The 23,501-nt window shown below is 45.3% G+C and overlaps 1 protein-coding gene across 1 annotated transcript; it reads right to left on the reverse strand.

The window, feature by feature from the left end:
* Positions 1 to 1,911: 1,911 nt before the first annotated feature.
* LOC123139520 (probable serine/threonine-protein kinase samkC) lies at positions 1,912 to 23,501 on the reverse strand. The gene is made up of 3 exons (XM_044559300.1): positions 23,104 to 23,501; positions 3,282 to 3,680; positions 1,912 to 2,259 (listed from the first exon to the last, which is right to left on the reverse strand). The coding sequence occupies exons 1-3, from the start codon at positions 23,499 to 23,501 to the stop codon at positions 2,202 to 2,204; spliced, it is 855 nt and encodes a 284-aa protein (XP_044415235.1). The 3' UTR covers positions 1,912 to 2,201.

Here is a 23,501-nt window from a genome sequence, read left to right on the forward strand (position 1 = left end):
AGGTACAACAATGAGCACACATGCATTCCTAGGAGGGACAACAAGCTGGTTACTAGCACAGTTATTGCAAAAAAATATTTCAGGCAGATTAGGGACAATCCTACTTGGAGGGTGGAGAAAATGCAAGAGGCAGTACTTGAGGATTTGCTAGCTGATGTGAATCTCTCAAAGTGCAAAAGGGCTAAAAAGCTTGTCATGGCAAAGCTCACTGATATGACCAATGGTGAGTACTCTAGAGTGTTTGACTACCACCTAGAATTAGTTAGAAGCAATCCAGGGAGCACTGTAGCTGTTTGTTTAGATCCAGACATTCATGACAAGCCAGTCTTTCAGAGAATGTATGTGTGCCTTGAGGGTTGCAAAAAAGGGTTTCTAGCTGGATGCAGAAGAGTGGTGGGATTAGATGGCTGCTTTCTGAAAGGGGCAGTAACAGGGCAAATTTTGTCTGCTATTGGCAGAGATGCTAATAATCAGATGTACCCACTTGCTTGGGCCACAGTTGAGGTTGAAAGCTATGAGTCATGGTATTGGTTTCTCTCACTTCTCCAAAAGGACCTGCAGATAAGCAATCATGGTGATGGATGGGTTTTCTTATCTGATCAACAGAAGGTATGTGCTGAATGTTTTCATATGTTCATGGTAGGTAGAGTCATGTTAGCTGGGCTCTTTATGGTCGACTCATCGGCCTCGACTGTACATGCATGTCAGGTAGAGTCATGTTAGGTGGGCTCTTTATGGTCGATTATGGTCGACTCATTGTTCGTCTTCTCATTGCTATTAAACTGCAGGGTCTTATCAGGTCTGTTAATGAAATTATTCCTGAAGCGGAGCACAGAATGTGTGCCAGACATATATATGCAAATTGGAGGAAGCAACATAGGGAGAAGAAATTGCAGAAAATGTTTTGGGCATGTGCCAAGTCCTCTGATAGGAGTCAGTTCAACTACAACAAAGCCAAATTAGCACAGAAAAGTCCAGAAGGAGCTAGAGATATTATGAACACTGCACCAGAACACTGGAGTAGAGCATACTTCAAACTGGGCTCATGGTGTGATTCAGTTGAGAATAATATGTGTGAATCATTCAACAATGCAATTATGAGGTCAAGGTTTTACCCTGTCATCACATCACATGAGATCATTAGAAAGAAGGTGATGGCACGGATACAAGAAAACAGGGGCAAATCAGCAACATGGAGTGGAACCATTTGCCCAAACATTTTCAAGAAGTTGAAGTTGAACATCAAGAGGTCAGCTAATTGCCAGGTGCTTTGGAATGGAAAAGAAGGTTTTGAAGTACAAGAAGGAGAACATAGGAGGTACACAGTCAACTTGGAAAAGTGGCAGTGCTCTTGCAGATACTGGGAACTATCAGGTTTGCCTTGCAGCCATGCCATAAGTGCAATCTACACTTGTGGCAAAAAGATAGATGATTTCATTGCACCATGCTATCTTATCAGTGAGTACAACAAGATATATGATCATGTTTTGCAACCAGTTGAGGGGAAAGAGAATTGGCCAGTATCAGAAAATCCAAAGCCACATCCACCTCCTCAGAGGGTAATGCCAGGAAGAAAGAAGACAAAAAGAAGAAAAGAGGAGGGTGAAGAAATTAAAAATGGAAAGCTGACAAAGAAGGGTTGTAGAATAACATGCTCTTTATGTGGAAATTTTGATCATAACAAAAGGAAATGTCTTCAGAATCCAGAAGCCGGAAAGAAAGCCAATGGGAGCTACACCAGAGCAGCAAAAAGAATAAGGAAAAGGCAGCAAAAGGAAAGCACTGAGGTGGTATCTTCTCTTTGTCATGTTTCTCTTTCTTTCTTCACAATATTTACTAATTTACTTTTCTTTTTCATTTCTTAGATGGCACAGGAACAATCATCAAGGAAGAAGAAGCAACAGTGTCCAGTGGCAGCACCTCCAGGAGCAACATCTTCTCAGCCAGCTCCTACAACTCAAACATCACATGCTCCAGCACAGCAGAGACAAGTTCGCAAAGGAAAGAAGAGTACAAAGAAAACAACACCAGGAACATCTTCTCAGCCAAGAGCATCTTCTCAGCCAAGAACATCTCAGCCAAGAGCATCTTCACATCCAGCAACATCTCAGCCAGGAGCATCTTCACATCCAGCAACATCTTTCCAGCCAAGAACATCTTGTCAACCAAGAACATCTTCTCAGCCAGGAGCATCTTCACAATCAGGAGCATCTTCTCAAGTGCCACAGAATGATAGTCTCTATTGGCTTATAACTGGAACTGTTAGAAAGTGAAACAAATGATTGGCATTGATGTGTAACATCAGCTATTAAGTATGTGCTTTTGTTGATGTAAAGCATCAGAAGAAAATCATGTCTGGATAGTTAAGACTTCAAAGCTAAGCTATTTTGTGAACTGCTGTTATGTCAGACTATATAGTGAGAAGTACTATTTATATTCATGTGCAATGCATCTTTGTTGCATAGTTTTGTCATTACCAAACTGTACATTGCTGTCAGAACATTGTACATTCAGGGGAAATGCTGTCCAACTGCATTAGGGGCGCAGGGGGGATTTAGAACGCACCCAGCCCTCCCAGATCCTACCTGGCATCCTGGTACCGCGTGTCAGATGCCACGTTGGCAAAACCGCCCTCTGAAACCACTAAAATGGGCCGCAGGGGGTGTTTTGACTTGTTTGTGAAAGTTCAGGGGATTAAGATCCCGGTTTTAGACGTGGGGGGGGTAATGTGGCCCAAAATTGATAGTTGTGGGGGTTATATGAACTTTTTTCGCGAAAAAATGGACACTACAATGCTTTCTAAAGCACCAGCTATCCACGCCACACTGCCTACGTCGTGTTTACCAAGGGCAATGTGGTCGAGCAGCAAAGAACAACATCACGTTCTTCCTGTACAATCCAATGACCCTTTTCTTCCTGCACATCCACAAGAGAAGAGCGGGCCAGATGTGAGCATTGGGGATTAAGAGATTGCAACGGGGAGGAGAGGATGGACCTTCTCGAGAACACTGAAGAGTTGCGTCCCGGGAGAACCCGCAAAAGAGAGAGGGGGATGGGGAATTGGAGAGGACGCTCACCGATCCAGAGCCAAACCGGTCGCCGCGCACGATGCACTGGACAGGACGGAGGTGGCACGGATTCTCCTTCCCTTCTCCTATTCCTCCTATCTCTTTCCAAACATCCCTCTCTCTATCTCATGTATGGTACAGGAGGATCTAGCAGGGAGAGTCAATCTCAGGAGGGGAACCGAGAGAGAGAGAGAGAGAGAGAGAGATGCGAACCTGGACGTTGATGACATGTTGATGCCGCCCTTCCTCCCCTGGTTGTCCTCCTCCTTCCCGCTGTTCTCCTGCTCCTGTGGCGGTGGTGGCCGCGCCGACTTGGAAGAAGGGGGTCGGGGCCGGGGCCGGGGCCGGGGCCGGGATGATACGTTGATGCCGCCCTTCCTTCCCTGGTCGTCCTCCTCCTTCCCGCCATTCTCCTGCTCCTGCTCCTGCTCCTGCTGCGGCGGTGGCCGCGCCGGCTTGGAAGATGGGGAGTCGGGGCCGGGGCCGGGCTCGGTGCAGAGGGGCTCGAACCGGACCGGCGAGAGGTGGCTGGTGGCGGCGGATGGGGAGGATGGCTGGCGGCGGCGGCGGCTCGACAGAGAGAGATGTGCGGGGAGAGAGAGAGGTGAGGCACTGATTGGGGAGGAGGCAGCGAATCAGAGAAGGGCACGTGTTGACCTAAGACGTGAAATGACGAAAATACCCTCAGCAGGGCACGGTAATAACAGCGGTGGCACGAGATATTTCCAGCAGAGAGCTGACTGTTCATTCCAGCAGTGTCACCGCTTCGATCCTGCGATTGACATCGTTCAGAGGCTTGATCCGACGGTCAAAATCGCATCAAGAAAACAGAATGGACGGCTGGACGTTTCAAATCGCTGAGGAGGCTCGGTGGAGCTTCCTCCTCTTATTTCTGGATGCTCTCGATTTAATTCCTCACAATCTTTTCTATGGATTTCAATCGAGTTTGTACACCATGTATGGCAGCCCACAAATTCCTCCTTTCCAATCTCTCTTTGGATCATCAAATGTCTTTTTTGAATACACAAATCCCTCCTTTTCAATCTTTCCAATCTCTCTTTTAATCCTTCAAGGATGTGTGGTAGCCCACAATATGTTTTAATTATAATTATGCAAAGCAGCCCACAAATCAAGGCACATCCAGTCCAGGATCCCTCCTTTCCGATAAAGGCACATTCTCTTTTTAATGGAATTCCAATCAATTACTTAGGTTGCTTGTTCATATTTTAGGCAACTTGCGATTGTATATAAATTGGTGGAATTCAATGTAAGAAACTGAGGTGAGACTATTTTTTTGAGGAAAGGCCATCATGGCTAGCTTTATTAATCAACAAAAGGAAGTACATCATCTATGAGATTAGGAACCAGAGACAGCCTTGGGGCTCATCTGTCCAACTCATTGAGGTCTTATTACAAATGCAAAATTTAGCTAGCACATGCGCCGCTTGATTAGTAGAACGATAAAAATGTCTATAGACGATCTTCCCAATTGACGATGCCACATGCACACACTCCGCGAATAACGCCGTTGCTGCATCCCACCACCTCGACTGTCCATCACAGAACTGAATCACATTTAGGGAATCTGACTCAGTTTCCGCACAAGGAAATCCTAGAGAATTTGCAAATACCAGACCATCATGCATGGCCGTCACCTCAGCTATCACCACATCTGCCATATGAGAATATTCATGCATCCTTTGTCTTTCTTAATAGTATTTCAATATCCCTGTTTCGTAATCACAAGCATCTACCAGTTTAGGTGGTTAACACAGATTACCTCGTTATGGATGGTCTTCAGTTCGAATCCCCATAGTGGCAACTATTTTTTCATGATTTTGAAGCCCGCTCGCAGCCTGTAAGAAAAAATCATGCAACAATGGCCCATAAGAGCAGCGGGGTTCCCAGTATGCGTGAGAAATAAAAATCAAACCTTTTTTGGATTGTGGGTTGATATATAAAAAGGTGAGGGGCTTTTCTACAAAATAGCATGACGGGTAGAACCAAGAATATCACCTTCCTCTATTTATTATTATTATTATTATTATCCTCATTTTTGAAGCCCGCTCATAGTGTTGAGGAACGTAGTAATTTCAAAAAAAAATCCTACGCACACGCAAGGTCATGGTGATGCATAGCAACGAGAGGGGAGAGTGTTGTCCACATATCCTCGTAGACCGAAAGCGGAAGCGTTAGAACAACGCGGTTGATGTAGTCGTACGTCTTCACGGCCCGACCGATCAAACACCGAAACTACGGCACCTCCGAGTTCTAGCACACGTTCAGCTCAATGACGTTCCACGTACTCCGATCCAGCAGAATATCAGGGAAGAGTTTCGTCAGCACGACGGCGTGGTGACGATCTTGATGTTCTTGTTGGAAATATGCCCTAGAGGCAATGATAAAAGGATTATTATTATATTTTCTTGTTCATGATAATTGTCTTTTATTCATGCTATAATTGTATTATCCAGAAATCTAATACACGTGTGAATACATAGACCACAACATGTCCCTAGTGAGCCTCTAGTAGACTAGCTCGTTAATCAACATATAGTCGTGGTTTCCTGACTATGGACATTGGATGTCATTGATAACGAGATCACATCATTAGAAGAATGATGTGATGGACAAGACCCAATCCTAAGCATAGCACAAGATCGTGTAGTTCGTTTGCTAGAGCTTTTCCAATGTCAAGTATCTTTTCCTTGGACCATGAGATCGTGTAACTCCCGGATACCGTAGGAGTGCTTTGGGTGTACCAAACATCACAACGTAACTTGGTGACTATAAAGGTGTACTGCGGGTATCTCCGAAAGTGTCTGTTGGGTTGACACAGATCGAGACTGGGATTTGTCACTCTGTATGATGGAGAGGTATCTCTGGGCCCACTCGGTAATGCATCGTCATAATGAGCTCAAAGTGACCAAGTGTCTGGTCACGGGATCATGCATTACGGTACGAGTAAAGTGACTTGCCGGTAACGAGATTGAATGAGGTATTGGGATACCGACGATTGAATCTCGGGCAAGTAACATACCGATTGACAAAGGGAATTGTATACGGGGTTGCTTGAATCCTCAACATCGTGGTTCATCCGATGAGATCATCGAGGAGCATGTGGGAGCCAACATGGGTATCTAGATCCCGCTATTGGTTATTGACCGGAGAGCCGTCTCGGTCATGTCTACGTGTCTCCCGAACCCGTAGGGTCTACACACTTAAGGTTCGGTGACGCTAGGGTTGTAGAGATATTAGTATGCAGCAAACCAAAAGTTGTTTGGAATCCCGGATGAGATCCCGGACGTCCCGAGGAGTTCCGGAATGGTTCGTAGGTAAAGAATTATATATGGGAAGTCGAGTTTCGGCCATCGGGAAAGTTTCGGGGGTCACCGGTATTGTACCGGGACCACCGAAAGGGTCCCGGGGGTCCACCGGGTGGGGCCACCTATCCCAGAGGGCCCCATGGGATGAAGTGGGGAGGGGAACCAGCCCCTGGTGGGCTGGTGCACCCCCCTTGGGCCCCGCCTGCGCCTAGGGTTGGAAACCCTAGGGTGGGGGGGCGCCTCCACTTGCCTTGGGGGGCAAGCCACCCCCCTTGGCCGCTGCCCCCTTGGAGATGGGATCTCCTAGGGCCAGCGCCCCCCTGGGGTCCCTATATAAAGAGGGGGGAGGGAGGGCACCCGCACCCTTGCACTTGGCGCCTCCCTTCCCCCTTGCTACACCTCTCTCTCCCGCAGACGCTTGGCGAAGCCCTGCCAGGATCCCTGCTGCATCCACCACCACGCCGTTGTGCTGCTGGATCTTCATCAACCTCTCCTTCCCCCTTGCTGGATCAAGAAGGAGGAGACGTCACGCTGACCGTACGTGTGTTGAACGCGGAGGTGCCGTCCGTTCGGCGCTAGGATCTCCGGTGATTTGGATCACGACGAGTACGACTCCCTCAACCTCGTTCTCTCGAACGCTTCCGCTCGCGATCTACAAGGGTATGTAGATGCACTCCCATCTCTTGTTGCTAGAAGAACTCATAGATTGATCTTGGTGAACGTAGGAATTTTTTTATTTTATGCAACGTTCCCCAACAGTGGCATCATGAGCTAGGTCTATGCGTAGTTCTCTTTGCACGAGTGGAACACAAATCTGTTGTGGGCGTAGATCTTGTCAACTTTCTTGCCACTACTAGTCTTATTTTGCTTCAGCGGCATTGTGGGATGAAGCGGCCCGGACCGACCTTACACGTGTGCTTACTTGAGACAGGTTCCACCGACTGACATGCACTAGTTGCATAAGGTGGCTAGCAGGTGTCTGTCTCTCCCATTTTAGTTGGAGCGGATTCGATGAAAAGGGTCCTTATGAAGGGTAAATAGAAGTTGACAAATCACATTGTGGCTTTTTCGTAGGTAAGAAAACATTCTTGCTAGAACCCTATTGCAGCTACGTAAAAGATGCAACAATAATTAGAGGACGTCTAACTTGTTTTTGCAGCAATTGCTTTGTGATGTGATATGGCCTAAAGTTGTGATGAATGATGAATGATATATTGTGATGTATGAGATCATGTTCTTGTAATAGGAATCACGACTTGCATGTTGATGAGTATGACAACCGGCAGGAGCCATAGGAGTTGTCTTAATTATTGTATGACCTGCGTGTCAGTGATTTAACGCCATGTAATTACTTTACTTTATTGCTAAACCGTTAGCTATAGTAGTAGAAGTAATAGTTGGCGAGCAACTTCATGGAGACACGATGATGGAGATCATGATGATGGAGATCATGGTGTCATGCCGGTGACGAAGATGATCATGGAGCCCCGAAGATGGAGATCGAAGGAGCTATATGATATTGGCCATATCATGTCACTACTATTTGCTTGCATGTGATGTTTATCATGTTTTTGCATCTTGTTTACTTAGAACGACGGTAGTAAATAAGATGATCCCTCATAATAATTTCAAGAAAGTGTTCCCTCTAACTGTGCGCCGTTGCGACAGTTCGTTGTTTCGAAGCATCACGTGATGATCGGGTGTGATAGATTCTAATGTTCACATACAACGGGTGTAAGACAGATTTACACATACAAAACACTTAGGTTAACTTGACGAGCCTAGCATGTACAGACATGGCCTCGGAACACAAGAGACCGAAAGGTCGAACATGAGTCGTATGAAAGATACGGTCAACTTGGAGATGTTCACCGATGATGACTGGTCCGTCTCACGTGATGATCGGACACGGCCTAGTCGACTCGGATCATGTAACACTTAGATGACTAGAGGGTGTCTAATCTGAGTGGGAGTTCATTAAATAATTTGATTAGATGAACTTAATTATCATGAACTTAGTCTAAAATCTTTGCAAAATGTCTTGTAGATCAAATGGCCAACGCACATGTCAACATGAACTTCAACGTGTTCCTAGAGAAAACCAAGCTGAAAGATGATGGCATCAACTATACGGACTGGGTCCGGAACCTGAGGATCATCCTCATAGCTGCCAAGAAAGCATATGTCCTTGAAGCACCGTTAGGTGACCCACCTGCTCTCCCAGCACTGCAAGACGATTTAAACGTTTGGCAGACACGTGCTGATGATTACTCCCTCGTTCAGTGCGGCATGCTTTACAACTTAGAACCGGGGCTCCAAAAGCGTTTTGAGCAACACAGAGCATATGAGATGTTCGAGGAGCTGAAAATGGTTTTCCAAGCTCACGCCCGGGTCAAGAGATATGAAGTCTCTGACAAGTTCTATGGTTGTAAGATGGAGGAAAATAGTTCTATCAGTGAGCACATACTCAAAATGTCTGGGTTGCACAACCGCCTGTCCCAGCTGGACATTAACCTCCCGGACGAGGCGGTCATTGACAAAATCCTTCATTCGCTCCCACCGAGCTGCAAGAGCTTTGTGATGAACTACAATATGCAGGGGATGGTGAAAACTATTCCTGAAGTATTTTCAATGCTGAAGTCAGCAGAGGTAGAAATCAAAAAGGAACATCAAGTGTTGATGGTCAATAAAACCACCAAGTACAAGAAAGGCAAGGGTAAGAAGAACTTCAAGAAGGACGGCAAGGATGTTGCCGCGCCCGGTAAGCCAGTTGCCGGGAAGAAGTCAAAGAATGGACCCAAGCCTGAGACTGAGTGCTTTTATTGCAAAGGGAAGGGTCACTGGAAGCGGAACTGCCCCAAATACTTAGCGAACAAGAAGGCCGGCAACACTAAAGGTATATGTGATATATATGTAATTGATGTGTACCTTACCAGTGCTCGTAGTAGCTCCTGGGTATTTGATACCGGTGTCGTTGCTCATATTTATAACTCAAAGCAGGAGCTGCGGAATAAGCGGAGACTGGCGAAGGACGAGGTGACGATGCGCGTCGAGAATGGTTCCAAGGTCAATGTGATTACCGTCGGCACGCTACCTCTGCATTTACCTACGGGATTAATTTTAAACCTCAAGAATTGTTATTTAGTGCCAAGTTTGAGCATGAACATTGTATCTGGATCTCGTTTAATACGAGATGGCTACTCATTTAAATCTGAGAATAATGGTTGTTCTATTTATATGAGAGATATGTTTTATGGTCATGCCCCGGTGGTCAATGGTTTATTCTTAATGAATCTCGAATGTAATGTTACACATATTCATAGTGTGAATACAAAAAGATGTAAAGTTGATAACGGTAGTCCCACATACTTGTGGCACTGCCGCCTTGGTCACAATGGTGTCAAGCGCATGAAGAAGCTCCATGCTGATGGACTTTTAGAGTCTCTCGATTATGAATCATTTGACACATGCGAACCATGCCTCATGGGAAAAATGACCAAGACTCTGTTCTCCGGAACAATGGAGCGAGCAACCAACTTATTGGAAATCATACATACCGATGTGTGTGGTCCAATGAGCGTTGAGGCTCGCGAGGATATCGTTATGTTCTCACTCTCACTGATGACTTGAGTAGATATGGGTATGTCTACTTGATGAAACACAAGTCTGAGACCTTTGAAAAGTTCAAGGAATTTCAGAATGAGGTAGAGAATCAACGTGACCGAAAGATAAAGTTCTTACGATCAGATCATGGAGGAGAATATTTAAGTCACGAATTTGATACACACTTAAGGAAATGTGGAATCATTTCACAACTCACGCCGCCTGGAACACCTCAGCGTAACGGTGTGTCCGAACATCGTAATCGCACTCTATTGGATATGGTACGATCTATGATGTCTCTTACCGATTTACCGCTATCATTTTGGGGATACGCTCTAGAGACAGCTACATTCACTTTAAATAGGGCCCCGTCTAAATCCGTTGAGACGACACCGTATGAATTATGGTTTGGGAAGAAACCTAAGTTGTCGTTTCTAAAAGTTTGGGGATGCGATGCTTATGTCAAGAAACTTCAACCTGAAAAGCTCAAACCCAAGTTAGAAAAATGTGTCTTCATAGGATACCCTAAGGAAACCATTGGGTATACCTTCTACCTTAGATCCGAAGGCAAGATCTTTGTTGCCAAGAACGGATCCTTTCTGGAAAAAGAGTTTCTCTCGAAAGGAGTAAGTGGGAGGAAAGTAGAACTCGATGAAGTACTACCTCTTGAACCGGAAAGTAGTGCAGCTCAGGAAAATGTTCATGTGGTGCCTACACCGACTGGAGAGGAAATTAATGATGATGATCAAGGTACTTCGGATCAAGTTGCTACTGAACTTCGTAGGTCCACAAGGACACGTTCCACACCAGAGTGGTATGGCAACCCTGTCCTGGAAATCATGTTGTTAGACAATGGTGAACCTTCGAACTATGAAGAAGCGATGGCGGGCCCAGATTCCAACAAATGGCTTGAAGCCATGCAATCCGAGATAGGATCCATGTATGAAAACGAAGTATGGACTTTGACAGACTTGCCCGATGATCGGCGAGCGATAGAAAACAAATGGATCTTTAAGAAGAAGACGGACGCGTATGGTAATGTTACCATCTATAAAGCTCGACTTGTCGCTAAGGGTTATCGACAAGTTCAAGGGGTTGACTACGATGAGACATTCTCTCCCGTAGTGAAGCTAAAGTCCGTCCGAATCATGTTAGCAAATGCCGCATACTATGATTATGAGATATGGCAGATGGATGTCAAAACGGCATTCCTTAACGGACATCTTAAGGAAGAACTGTAATGATGCAGCCGGAAGGTTTTGTCGATCCTAAGAATGCTAACAAGGTGTGCAAGCTCCGGCGATCCATTTATGGGCTGGTGCAAGCATCTCGGAGTTGGAACATTCGCTTTGATGAGATGATCAAAGCGTTTGGTTTTATGCAGACTTATGGAGAAGCCTGCGTTTACAAGAAAGTGAGTGGGAGCTCTGTAGCATATCTCATATTATATGTAGATGACATACTTTTGATGGGAAATGATATAGAACTTTTGGACAACATTAAGGCCTACTTGAATAAGTGTTTTTCAATGAAGGACCTTGGAGAAGCTGCTTACATATTAGGCATCAAGATCTATAGGGATAGATCGAGACGCCTCATAGGTCTTTCACAAAGCACATACCTTGATAAGATATTGAAGAAGTTCAATATGGATCAGTTCAAGAAAGGGTTCTTGCCTGTATTGCAAGGTGTGAGATTGAGCTCGGCTCAATGCCCGACCACGGCAGAAGATAAAGAAGAGATGAGTGTCATCTCCTATGCCTCAGCCATAGGATCTATTATGTATGCCATGCTGTGTACCAGACCTGATTTAAACCTTGCCGTAAGTTTGGTAGGAAGGTACCAAAGTAATCCCGGCAAGGAACACTCGACAGCGGTCAAGAATATCCTGAAGTACCTGAAAAGGACAAAGGACATGTTTCTCGTCTATGGAGGTGACGAAGAGCTCGTCGTAAAGGGTTACGTCGACGCTAGCTTCGATACAGATCTGGATGACTCTAAGTCACAAACCGGATACGTGTATATGTTGAATCGTGGAGCAGTAAGCTGGTGCAGTTGCAAGCAGAGCGTCATGGCGGGATCTACATGTGAAGCGGAGTACATGGCAGCCTCGGAGGCAGCGCATGAAGCAATATGGATGAAGGAGTTCATCACCGACCTAGGAGTCATACCCAATGCGTCGGGGCCGATCACTCTCTTCTGTGACAACACTGGAGCTATTGCCCTTGCCAAGGAGCCCAGGTTTCACTAGAAGACCAGGCACATCAAGCGTTGTTTCAACTCCATCCGTGAAAATGTTCAAGATGGAGACATAGATATTTGCAAAGTACATACGGATCTGAATGTCGCAGATCCGTTGACTAAACCTCGTCCGCGAGCAAAACATGATCAACACCAGAACTCTATGGGTGTTCGATTCATCACAATGTAACTAGATTATTGACTCTAGTGCAAGTGGGAGACTGTTGGAAATATGCCCTAGAGGCAATGATAAAAGGATTATTATTATATTTCCTTTTTCATGATAATTGTCTTTTATTCATGCTATATTTGTATTATCCGGAAATCGTAATACACGTGTGAATACATAGACCACAACATGTCCCTAGTGAGCCTCTAGAAGACTAGCTCGTTAATCAACATATAGTCATGGTTTCCTGACTATGGACATTGGATGTCATTGATAACGAGATCACATCATTAGGAGAATGATGTGATGGACAAGACCCAATCCTAAGCATAGCACAAGATCGTGTAGTTCGTTTGCTAGAGCTTTTCCAATGTCAAGTATCTTTTCCATGGACCATGAGATCGTGTAACTCCCGGATACCGTAGGAGTGCTTTGGGTGTTCCAAACGTCACAACGTAACTAGGTGACTATAAAGGTGTACCGCGGGTATCTCCAAAAGTGTCTGTTGGGTTGACATGGATCGAGACTGGGATTTGTCACTCCGTATGACGGAGAGGTATCTCTGGGCCCACTCAGTAATGCATCATCATAATGAGCTCAAAGTGACCAAGTGTCTGGTCACGGGATCATGCATTACGGTATGAGTAAAGTGACTTGCCGGTAACGAGATTGAACGAGGTATTGGGATACCGACGATCGAATCTCGGTCAAGTAACATACCGATTGACAAAGGGAATTGTATACGGGGTTGCTTGAATCCTCGACATCATGGTTCATCCGATGAGATCATCGAGGAGCATGTGGGAGCCAACATGGGTATCCAGATCCCGCTGTTGGTTATTGACCGGAGAGCCGTCTCGGTCATGTCTACGTGTCTCCCGAACCGGTAGGGTCTACACACTTAAGGTTCGGTGATGCTAGGGTTGTAGAGATATTAGTATGCAGCAAACCAAAAGTTGTTCGGAATCCCGGATGAGATCCCGGACGTCACGAGGAGTTCCGGAATGGTCCGGAGGTAAAGAATTATATATGGGAAGTCGAGTTTCGGCCATCGGGAAAGTTTCGGGGGTCACCAGTATTGTACCGGGACCACCGGAAGGGTCCCGGGGTCCATCGGGTGGGGCCACCTATCCCGGAGGACCCCGTGGGCTGAAGTGGGGAGGGTAACCAGCCCCTGGTGGGCTGGTGTGCCCCCCTTGGGCCCCCCCTGCGCCTAGGGTTGGAAACCCTAGAGTGGGGGTGCCTCCACTTGCCTTGGGGGGCAAGCCACCCCCTTGGCCGCCGCCCCCCTTGGAGATGGGATCTCCTAGGGCTGGCGCCCCCCCTGGGGTCCCTATATAAAGAGGGGGGAGGGAGGGCAGCCGCACCCTTGCACTTGGTGCCTCCCTTCCCCCTTGCTACACCTCTCTCTCCCGCAGACGCTTGGCGAAGCCCTGCCGGGATCCCTGCTGCATCCACCAGCACACTGTCGTGCTGCTGGATCTTCATCAACCTCTCCTTCCCCCTTGCTGGATCAAGAAGGAGGAGACGTCACGCTGACCGTACGTGTGTTGATCGCGGAGGTGCCGTCCGTTCGGCGCTAGGATCTCCGGTGATTTGGATCACGACGAGTACGACTCCCTCAACCTCGTTCTCTTGAATGCTTCCGCTCGCGATCTAGAAGGGTATGTAGATGCACTCCCCTCTCTCGTTGCTAGAAGAACTCATAGATTGATCTTGGTGAACGTAGGAAAATTTTTATTTTATGCAACATTCCCCAACAGTTCTACCGTCACAGGGCTTCGCCTAAGCACCGCTACAATATTATCGAGGACTATGGTGGAGGGGGGCACCGCACACGGCTAAGAGATCAAGAGATCAGTCTCTATGGGGTGCCTCCCTCCCCCGTATATAAAGGAGTGGGGGAGGGGGCCGGCCAATGGGGGTGGCGCGCCCTAGGGGGGAGTCCAACCCCAACCGGGAGTAGGACTCCCCCCTTTCCTATTAGGAGAGGAAGAGGGAAGGAAGAGGGGGGAGGGAAGAAGGAAAGGGGGGCCGGCCCCCTTCCCAATTTGGATTGGGCTTGGGGGGCGCCCCCTCCTTTGCTTCTTCTCCCTCCTTTCCACTAAGGCCGAATAAGGCCCATATACCTCCCAGGGGGTTCCGATAACCTCCCGGAGCTCCGGTATTGTCCCAATCTCACCCGGAACCTTTCCGGTGTCCAAATATAGTCATCCAATATATCGATCTTTATGTGTCGACCATTTCGAGACTCCTCATCAAGTCCGTGATCACATCTGGGATCCGAACAACCTTCGGTACATCAAAACTCATAAACTCATAATAAAACTGTCAATGAAACCTTAAGCGTGCGGACCCTACGGGTTCGAGAACTATGTAGACATGACCGAGACTCGTTTCTGGTCAATAACCAATAGCGGAACCTGGATGCTCATATTGGTTCCTACATATTGGTTCCTACATTGTTCCCTTTGTCATCGGTATGTTACTTGCCCGAGATTCGATCGTCGGTATCCAATACCTAGTTCAATATCGTTACCGGCAAGTCTCTTTACTCGCTTACGTAATGCATCATTCCGTAACTAACTCATTAGCTACATTGCTTGCAAGGCTTGTAGTGATGTGCATTACCGAGAGGGCCCAGAGATACCTCTCCGAAAATCGGAGTGACAAAACCTAATCTCAAAATACGCCAACTCAACATGTACCTTTGGAGACACCTGTAGAGCCCCTTTATAATCACCCAGTTACGTTGTGACGTTTGGTAGCACACAAAGTGTTCCTCCGGTAAACGGGAGTTGCATAATCTCATAGTTGTAGGAACATGTATAAGTCATGAAGAAAGCAATAGCAACATACTAAATGATCAAGTGCTAAGCTAAGGGAATGGGTCATGTCAATCACATCATTCTCCTAATGATGTTATCCCGTTAATCAAATGACAACTCATGTCTATGGTCAGGAAACATAACCATCTTTGATTAATGAGCTAGTCAAGTAGAGGCATACTAGTGACATTAAGTTTGTCTATGTATTCACACATGTATTATGTTTCCGGTTAATACAATTCTAGCATGAATAATAAACATTTATCATGATATGAGGAAATAAATAATAACTTTATTATTGCCTCTAGGGCATATTTCCTTCAGTCTCCCACTTGCACTAGAGTCAATAATCTAGATTACACAGTAATGATTCTAACACCCATGGAGTCTTGGTGCTGATCATGTTTTGCTAGTGGAAGAGGCTTAGTCAATGGGTCTGCAACATTCAGATCCGTATGTATCTTGCATATCTCTATGTCTCCCACCTGGACTTGGTCCCGGATGGAATTGAAGCGTCTCTTGATGTGCTTGGTCCTCTTGTGAAATCTGGATTCCTTTGCCAAGGCAATTGCACCAGTATTGTCATAGAAGATCTTCATTGGTCCTGATGCACTAGGTATGACACCTAGATCAGTAATGAACTCCTTCATTTGCTGCTTTCGAAGCAGCTATGTACTCTGCTTTGCATGTAGATCCCGCCACGATGCTTTGTTTAGAACCGCACCAACTTACAGCTCCATCGTTTAATATAAACACGTATCTGGTTTGCGATTTAGAATCTTCTGGATCAGTGTCAAAGCTTGCATCGACGTAACCATTTACGACTAGCTCTTTGTCACCTCCATAAATGAGAAACATATCCTTAGTCCTTTTCAGGTATTTCAGGATATTCTTGACCGCTGTCCAGTGATCCACTCCTGGATTACTTTGGTACCTCCCTGCTAAACTTATTGCTAAGCATACATCAGGTCTGGTACACAGCATTGCATACATGATAGAGCCTATAGCTGAAGCATAGGGAACAACTTTCATTTTCTCTCTATCTTCTATTGTAGTCGGGCATTGAGTCTGACTCAACTTCACACCTTGTAATACAGGCAAGAACCCTTTCTTTGCCTGATCCATTTTGAACTTTTTCAAAACTTTATCAAGGTATGTGCTTTGTGAAAGTCCAATTAAGCGTCTTGATCTATCTCTATAGATCTTGATGCCCAATATGTAAGCATCTTCACCGAGGTCTTTCATTGAAAAACTTTTATTCAAGTATCCCTTTATGCTATCCAGAAATTCTATATCATTTCCAATTAACAATATGTTGTCTACATATAATATCAGAAATGCTACAGAGCTCCCACTCACTTTCTTGTAAATACAGGCTTCTCCAAAAGTCTGTATAAAACCATATGCTTTGATCACACTATCAAAGCGTTTATTCCAACTCCGAGAGGCTTGCACGTGTCCATAAATGGATCGTTGGAGCTTGCACACTTTGTTAGCATCTTTAAGATCGACAAAACCTTCTGGTTGCATCATATACAACTCTTCTTCCAGAAATCCATTCAGGAATGCAGTTTTGACATCCATTTGCCATATTTCATAATCATAAAATGCAGCAATTGCTAACATGATTCGGACAGACTTAAGCATCGCTATGGGTGAGAAAGTCTTATCGTAGTCAACCCCTTGAACTTGTCAAAAACCTTTCGCAACAAGTCAAGCTTTGTAGACAATTACATTACCATCAGCATCAGTCTTCTTCTTGAAGATCCATTTATTCTCGATGGCTTGCCAATCATCGGGCAAGTCAACCAAAGTCCATACTTTGTTCTCATACATGGATCCCATCTCAGATTTCATGGCCTCAAGCCATTTTGCGGAATCTAGGCTCATCATCGCTTCCTCATAGTTCAAAGGTTCGTCATGGTCAAGTAACATGACTTCCAGAATAGGTACCACTCTGGTGCGGATCTTACTCTGGTTGACCTATGAGGTTCGGTAGTAACTTGATCTGAAGTTTCATGATCAATATCATTAGCTTCCTCACTGATTGGTGTAGTTGTCATAGGAACCGGTTCTTGTGATGAACTACTTTCCAATAAGGGAGCAGGTATAGTTACCTCATCAAGTTCTACTTTCATCCCACTCACTTCTTTCGAGAGAAACTCCTTCTCTAGAAAGGATCCGGATTTAGCAACAAAAATCTTGCCCTCAGATCTGTGATAGAAGGTGTACCCAATAGTCTCTTTTGGGTATCCTATGAAGACACATTTCTCCGATTTGGGTTCTAGCTTATCTGGTTGAAGTTTCTTCACATAAGCATCGCAACCCCAAACTTTAAGAAACGACAACTTTGGTTTCTTGCCAAACCACAGTTCATAAGGCGTCGTCTCAACGGATTTTGATGGTGCCCTATTTAACGTGAATGCGGCCGTCTCTAAAGCATAACCCCAAAATGATAGCGGTAAATCAGTAAGAGACATCATAGATCGCACCATATCTAGTAAAGTACGATTACGACATTCTGACACACCATTTCTTTGTGGTGTTCCGGGTGGCGTGAGTTGTGAAACTATTCCGCATTGCTTCAAATGTAAACCAAACTCGTAACTCAAATATTCTCCTCCACGATCAGATCGTAAAAACTTTATTTTCTTGTTACGATGATTTTCCACTTCACTCTGAAATTCTTTGAACTTTTCAAATGTTTCAGACTTGTGTTTCATCAAGTAGATATACCCATATCTGCTCAAATCATCTGTGAAGGTGAGAAAATAACGATACCCGTCGCGAGCCTCAATATTCATTTGACCACATACATCAGTATGTATGATTTCCAACAAATCAGTTGCTCGCTCCATAGTTCCGGAGAATGGCATTTTAGTCATCTTGCCCATGAGACACGGTTCGCAAGTACCAAGTGATTCATAATCAAGTGATTCCAGAAATCCATCAGTATGGAGTTTCTTCATGCGCTCTACACCAATATGACCCAAACGGCAGTGCCACAAATAAGTTGCACTATCATTATCAACTTTGCATCTTTTGGTTTCAACATTATGAATATGTGTATCACTACTATCGAGATTTAATAAAAATAGACCACTCTTCAAGGATGCATGAGCATAAAAGATATTACTCATATAAATAGAACAACCATTATTCTCAGATTTAAATGAATAACCGTTTTGCATCAAACAAGATCCAGATATAATGTTCATGCTCAACGCTGGCACCAAATAATAATTATTCAGGTCTAAAACTAATCCCGAAGGTAGATGTAGAGGTAGCGTGCTGACCGCGATCACATCGACTTTGGAACCATTTCCCACGCGCATCGTCACCTCGTCCTTAGCCAATCTTCGCTTAACCCGTAGTCCTTGTTTCGAGTTGCAAATATTAGCAACAGAACCAATATCAAATACCCAGGTGCTACTGCGAGCATTAGTAAGGTACACATCAATAACATGTATATTACGTATACCTTTGTTGACCTTGACATCCTTCTTATCCGCCAAATACTTGGGGTAGTTCCGCTTCCAGTGACCAGTCTGCTTGCAGTAGAAGCACTCAGTTTCAGGCTTAGGTCCAGACTTGGGTTTCTTCTCTTGAGCAGCAACTTGTTTGTTGTTCTTCTTGTAGTTCCCCTTCTTCTTCCCTTTACCCTTTTTCTTGAAACTGGTGGTCTTATTGACCATCAACACTTGATGCTCCTTCTTGATTTCTACCTCCGCAGCCTTTAGCATTGCGAAGAGCTCGGGAATAGTCTTGTCCATCCCTTGCATATTATAGTTCATCACGAAGCTCTTGTAGCTTGGTGGCAGAGATTGAAGAATTCTGTCAATGACACTATCATCAGGAAGATTAACTCCCAGTTGAATCAAGTGATTATTATACCCAGACATTTTGAGTATATGTTCACTGACAGAACTATTCTCCTCCATCTTATAGCTATAGAACTTATTGGAGACTTCATATCTCTTAATCCGAGCATTTGCTTGAAATATTAACTTCAACTCCTGGAACATCTCATATGCTCCATGACATTCAAAACGTCGTTGAAGACACGGTTCTAAACTGTAAAGAATGGCACACTGAACTATCGAGTAGTCATCAGCTTTGCTCTGCCAGACGTTCTTAACATCATTAGTTGCATCTGTAGCAGGCCTGACACCCAGCGGTGCTTCCAGGATGTAATTATTCTGTGCAGCAATGAGGATAATCCTCAAGTTACGGACCCAGTCCGTGTAATTGCTACCATCATCTTTCAACTTAGCTTTCTCAAGGAACGCATTAAAATTCAACGGAACAACAGCACGAGCCATCTATCTACAACAAACATAGACAAGAAAAATACTATCAGGTACTAAGTTCATGATAAATTTAAGTTCAATTAATCATATTACTAAAGAACTCCCAGTTAGGCAGACATCTCTCTAGTCATCTAAGTGATCACATGATCCAAATCAACTAAACCATGTCTGATCATCACGTGAGATGGAGTAGTTTTCAATGGTGAACATCACTATGTTGATCATATCTACTATATGATTCACGTTTGACCTTTCGGTCTCCGTGTTCCGAGGCCATATCTGTATATGCTAGGCTCGTCAAGTTTAACTGAGTATTTCACGTGTGCAACTGTTTTGCACCCGTTGTATTTCAACGTAGAGCCTATCACACCCGATCATCACGTGGTGTCTCAGCACGAAGAACTTTCGCAACGGTGCATACTCAGGGAGAACACTTCTTGATAATTAGTGAGAGATCATCTTAAAATGCTACTGTCAATCAAAGCAAGATAAGATGCATAAAGGATAAACATCACATGCAATCAATATAAGTGATATGATATGGCCATCATCAGCTTGTGCTTATGATCTCCATCTTCGAAGCACCGTCGTGATCACCATCGTCACCGGCGTGACACCTTGATCTCCATCATAGCATCGTTGTCGTTTACACCGTCTATTGCTTCTACGACTATCGCTACCGCTTAGTGATAAAGTAAAGCAATTACAAGGTGTTTGCATTTCATACAATAAAGCGACAACCATATGGCTCCTGCCAGTTGCCGATAACTTCGGTTACAAAACATGATCATCCCATACAATAAAATATAGCATCACGTCTTGACCATGTCACATCACAACATGCCCTGCAAAAACAAGTTAGACGTCCTCTACTTTGTTGTTGCAAATTTTACGTGGCTGCTGCGGGCTGAGCAAGAACCGTTCTTATCTACGCATCAAAACCACAACGATAGTTCGTCAAGTTAGTGTTGTTTTAACCTTCGCAAGGACCGGGCGTAGCCACACTCGGTTCAACTAAAGTTGGAGAAACAGACACCCGCTAGTCACCTGTGAGCAAAGCACGGCGGTAAAACTAGTCTCGCGTAAGCGTACGCGTAATGTCGGTCCGGGCCGCTTCATCCAACAATACCGCCGAACCAAAGTATGACATGCTGGTAAGCAGTATGACTTGTATCGTCCGCAACTCACTTGTGTTCTACTCGTGCATATAACATCTACGCATAAAACCAGGCTCTGATACCACTGTTGGGGAACATAGTAATTTTAAAAATTTCCTACGCACACGCAAGGTCATGGTGATGCATAGCAACAAGAGGGAAGAGTGTTGTCCACGTACCCTCGTAGACCGAAAGCGGAAGTGTTAGAACAACACGGTTGATGTAGTCGTACGTCTTCACGGCCCGACCGATCAAGCACCGAAACTACGGCACCTCCGAGTTCTAGCACACGTTCAGCTCGATGACGTTCCCCGTACTCCAATGCAGCAGAATGTCGGGGAAGAGTTTCGTCAGCACGATGGCGTGGTGACGATCTTGATGTTCTACCGTCGCAGGGCTTCGCCTAAGCACCGCTACAATATTATCGAGGACTATGGTGGAGGGGGGCACCGCACACGGCTAAGAGATCAAGAGATAAATTGTTGTCTCTATGGGGTGCCTCCCTCCCCCATATATAAAGGAGTGGAGGAGGGGCCGGCCAAGGGGGGGAGTCCAACCCCAACCGGGAGTAGAACTCCCCCCTTTCCTATTAGGAGAGGAAGAGGGAAGGAAGAGGGGGAGGGAAGAAGGAAAGGGTGGGCGGTCCCATTCCCAATTCGGATTGGGCTTGGGGAGGCGCCCCCTCTTTTGCTTCTTCTCCCTCCTTTCCACTAAGGCCCAATAAGGCCCATATACCTCCCAGGGGGTTCCGATAACCTCCTGGAGCTCCGGTATTGTCCCAATCTCATCAGGAACCTTTCCGGTGTCCAAATATAGTCGTCCAATATATCGATCTTTATGTCTCGACCATTTCGAGACTCCTCGTCAAGTCCGTGATCACATTCGGGACTCCGAACAACCTTCGGTACATCAAAACTCATTAACTCATAATAAAACTGTCAACGAAACCTTAAGCGTGCGAACCCTACGGGTTCGAGAACTATGTAGACATGACCGAGACTCGTTTCCGTTCAATAACCAATAGCGGAACCTAGATGCTCATATTGGCTCCTACATATTCTACGAAGATCTTTGTCGGTCAAACCGCATAACAACATACGTTGTTCCCTTTGTCATCGGTATGTTACTTGCCCGAGATTCGATCGTCGGTATCCAATACCTAGTTCAATCTCGTTACCGGCAAGTCTCTTTACTCGTTTACGTAATGCATCATTCCGTAACTAATTCATTAGCTACATTGCTTGCAAGGCTTGTAGTGATGTGCATTACCGAGAGGGCCCAGAGATACCTCTCCGACAATCGGAGTGACAAACCTAATCTCGAAATACGCCAACTCAACATGTACCTTTGGAGACACCTGTAGAGCTCCTTTATAATCACCCAGTTACGTTGTGACGTTTGGTAGCACATAAAGTGTTCCTCCGGTAAACGAGAGTTGCATAATCTCATAGTTGTAGGAACATGTATAAGTCATGAAGAAAGCAATAGCAACATACTAAACGATCAAGTGCTAAGCTAAGGGAATGGGTCATGTCAATCACATCATTCTCCTAATGATGTGATCCCGTTAATCAAATGACAACTCATGTCTATGGTCAGGAAACATAACACTTCTTTGATTAATGAGCTAGTCAAGTAGAGGCATATTAGTGATATTAAATTTGTCTATGTATTCACACATGTATTATGTTTCCGTTTAATACAATTCTAGCATGAATAATAAACATTTATCATGATATGAGGAAATAAATAATAACTTTATTATTGCCTCTAGGGCATATTTCCTTCACATAGCCCATACGAAAAAAATCCTGCAACAAATGGCCCATAAGAGCAGCGACGTGCCTAGTATGCGGGAGAACGAAAAATCAAAACTCTATTTTTATTGTGGGTTGATACATAAAAAGGTGAGGGCTTTTATGCATAAGTGTGTGACGGACCAGACCAAGAATATCACCTCTCTTTTTTAGTAGGTATATAGATATTCAGTTTCGTTCAATGTCATAGCAATTGTCATTCAATAACAAAAGCTAATGCATATATTTATCTTGATGAAATTCATCTTGGAATCCAACTAATATTTAGCAACACTTATTGACCATTAATTTAACAGGAATTGTAAATGGGGAAAATTTGCTAGTTAGGGAAATCGCTGGCGCATGAAACACATAGAGGTGGGTTTGCCTCCGAGCTCGCCGGAGGAGAGGTCGGAGGATGACTACCGGACCATGGAGGAGGTACCCAACAACGAGCCCACACTCGCTCCATTCACACTTCACATGGCGCAAACGCAAGTGCACTTCGACACTGGCATGGCGGAGGAGGGGCAGTAGGAGCAGGCAACGCTATCGGTCTCCCATTCCGGATGCTGCAAGAGGAGCATTGGTATAATATGCAGCACCTTGAGCAACACAGGCTCGCGGAGGGTCGGTTCTTCGGCGAGAAGGCAACCGAGCAGGCCGTCGCAGTCATGGTCGCGGATGATCCGAGCTTCGTCGACAAGCAGCGGCTCGCACCATCCGCCGTGAGCAGTGGCATCTTCACATTAATGAGGCAGCGCGCAATCTCCCTTTCGAGCATATCACGATGGAGGCAGAAGCAAAGGCGGTGCGGACTGTGTCTGACGACAATGGTGCCAATGTTGGCGGCTCCACGTCGTTTCCACCGGGCTGCAGCAACCATGAGACTAGACTGTCCACGCCTGTTGTCGACCTCACCTTCATTGGTGACGTCCACTACAGGGGCCGGGTGGTGGACTCCGATGAGGAAGAGTAGGACATGGAACGCGGACATGCCCAT

The sequence above is a fragment of the Triticum aestivum genome, chromosome 6B (genome assembly GCF_018294505.1).
Source record: "Triticum aestivum cultivar Chinese Spring chromosome 6B, IWGSC CS RefSeq v2.1, whole genome shotgun sequence".
In the NCBI taxonomy this organism is placed as follows: Eukaryota; Viridiplantae; Streptophyta; class Magnoliopsida; order Poales; family Poaceae; genus Triticum; species Triticum aestivum.

Coding starts and splice junctions, on each gene's coding strand:
- LOC123139520 (XM_044559300.1), bottom strand. CDS start 23,501: ATGGGCATGTCCGCGTTCCATGTCCTACTCTTCCTCATCGGAGTCCAC. Junction 3,681..23,103: donor GCGAGCCTGTGTTGCTCAAG/GTGCTGCATATT, acceptor CTCCCCAATCAG/TGCCTCACCTCTCTCTCTCC. Junction 2,260..3,281: donor AACATGTCATCAACGTCCAG/GTTCGCATCTCT, acceptor ACTTTCTAACAG/TTCCAGTTATAAGCCAATAG.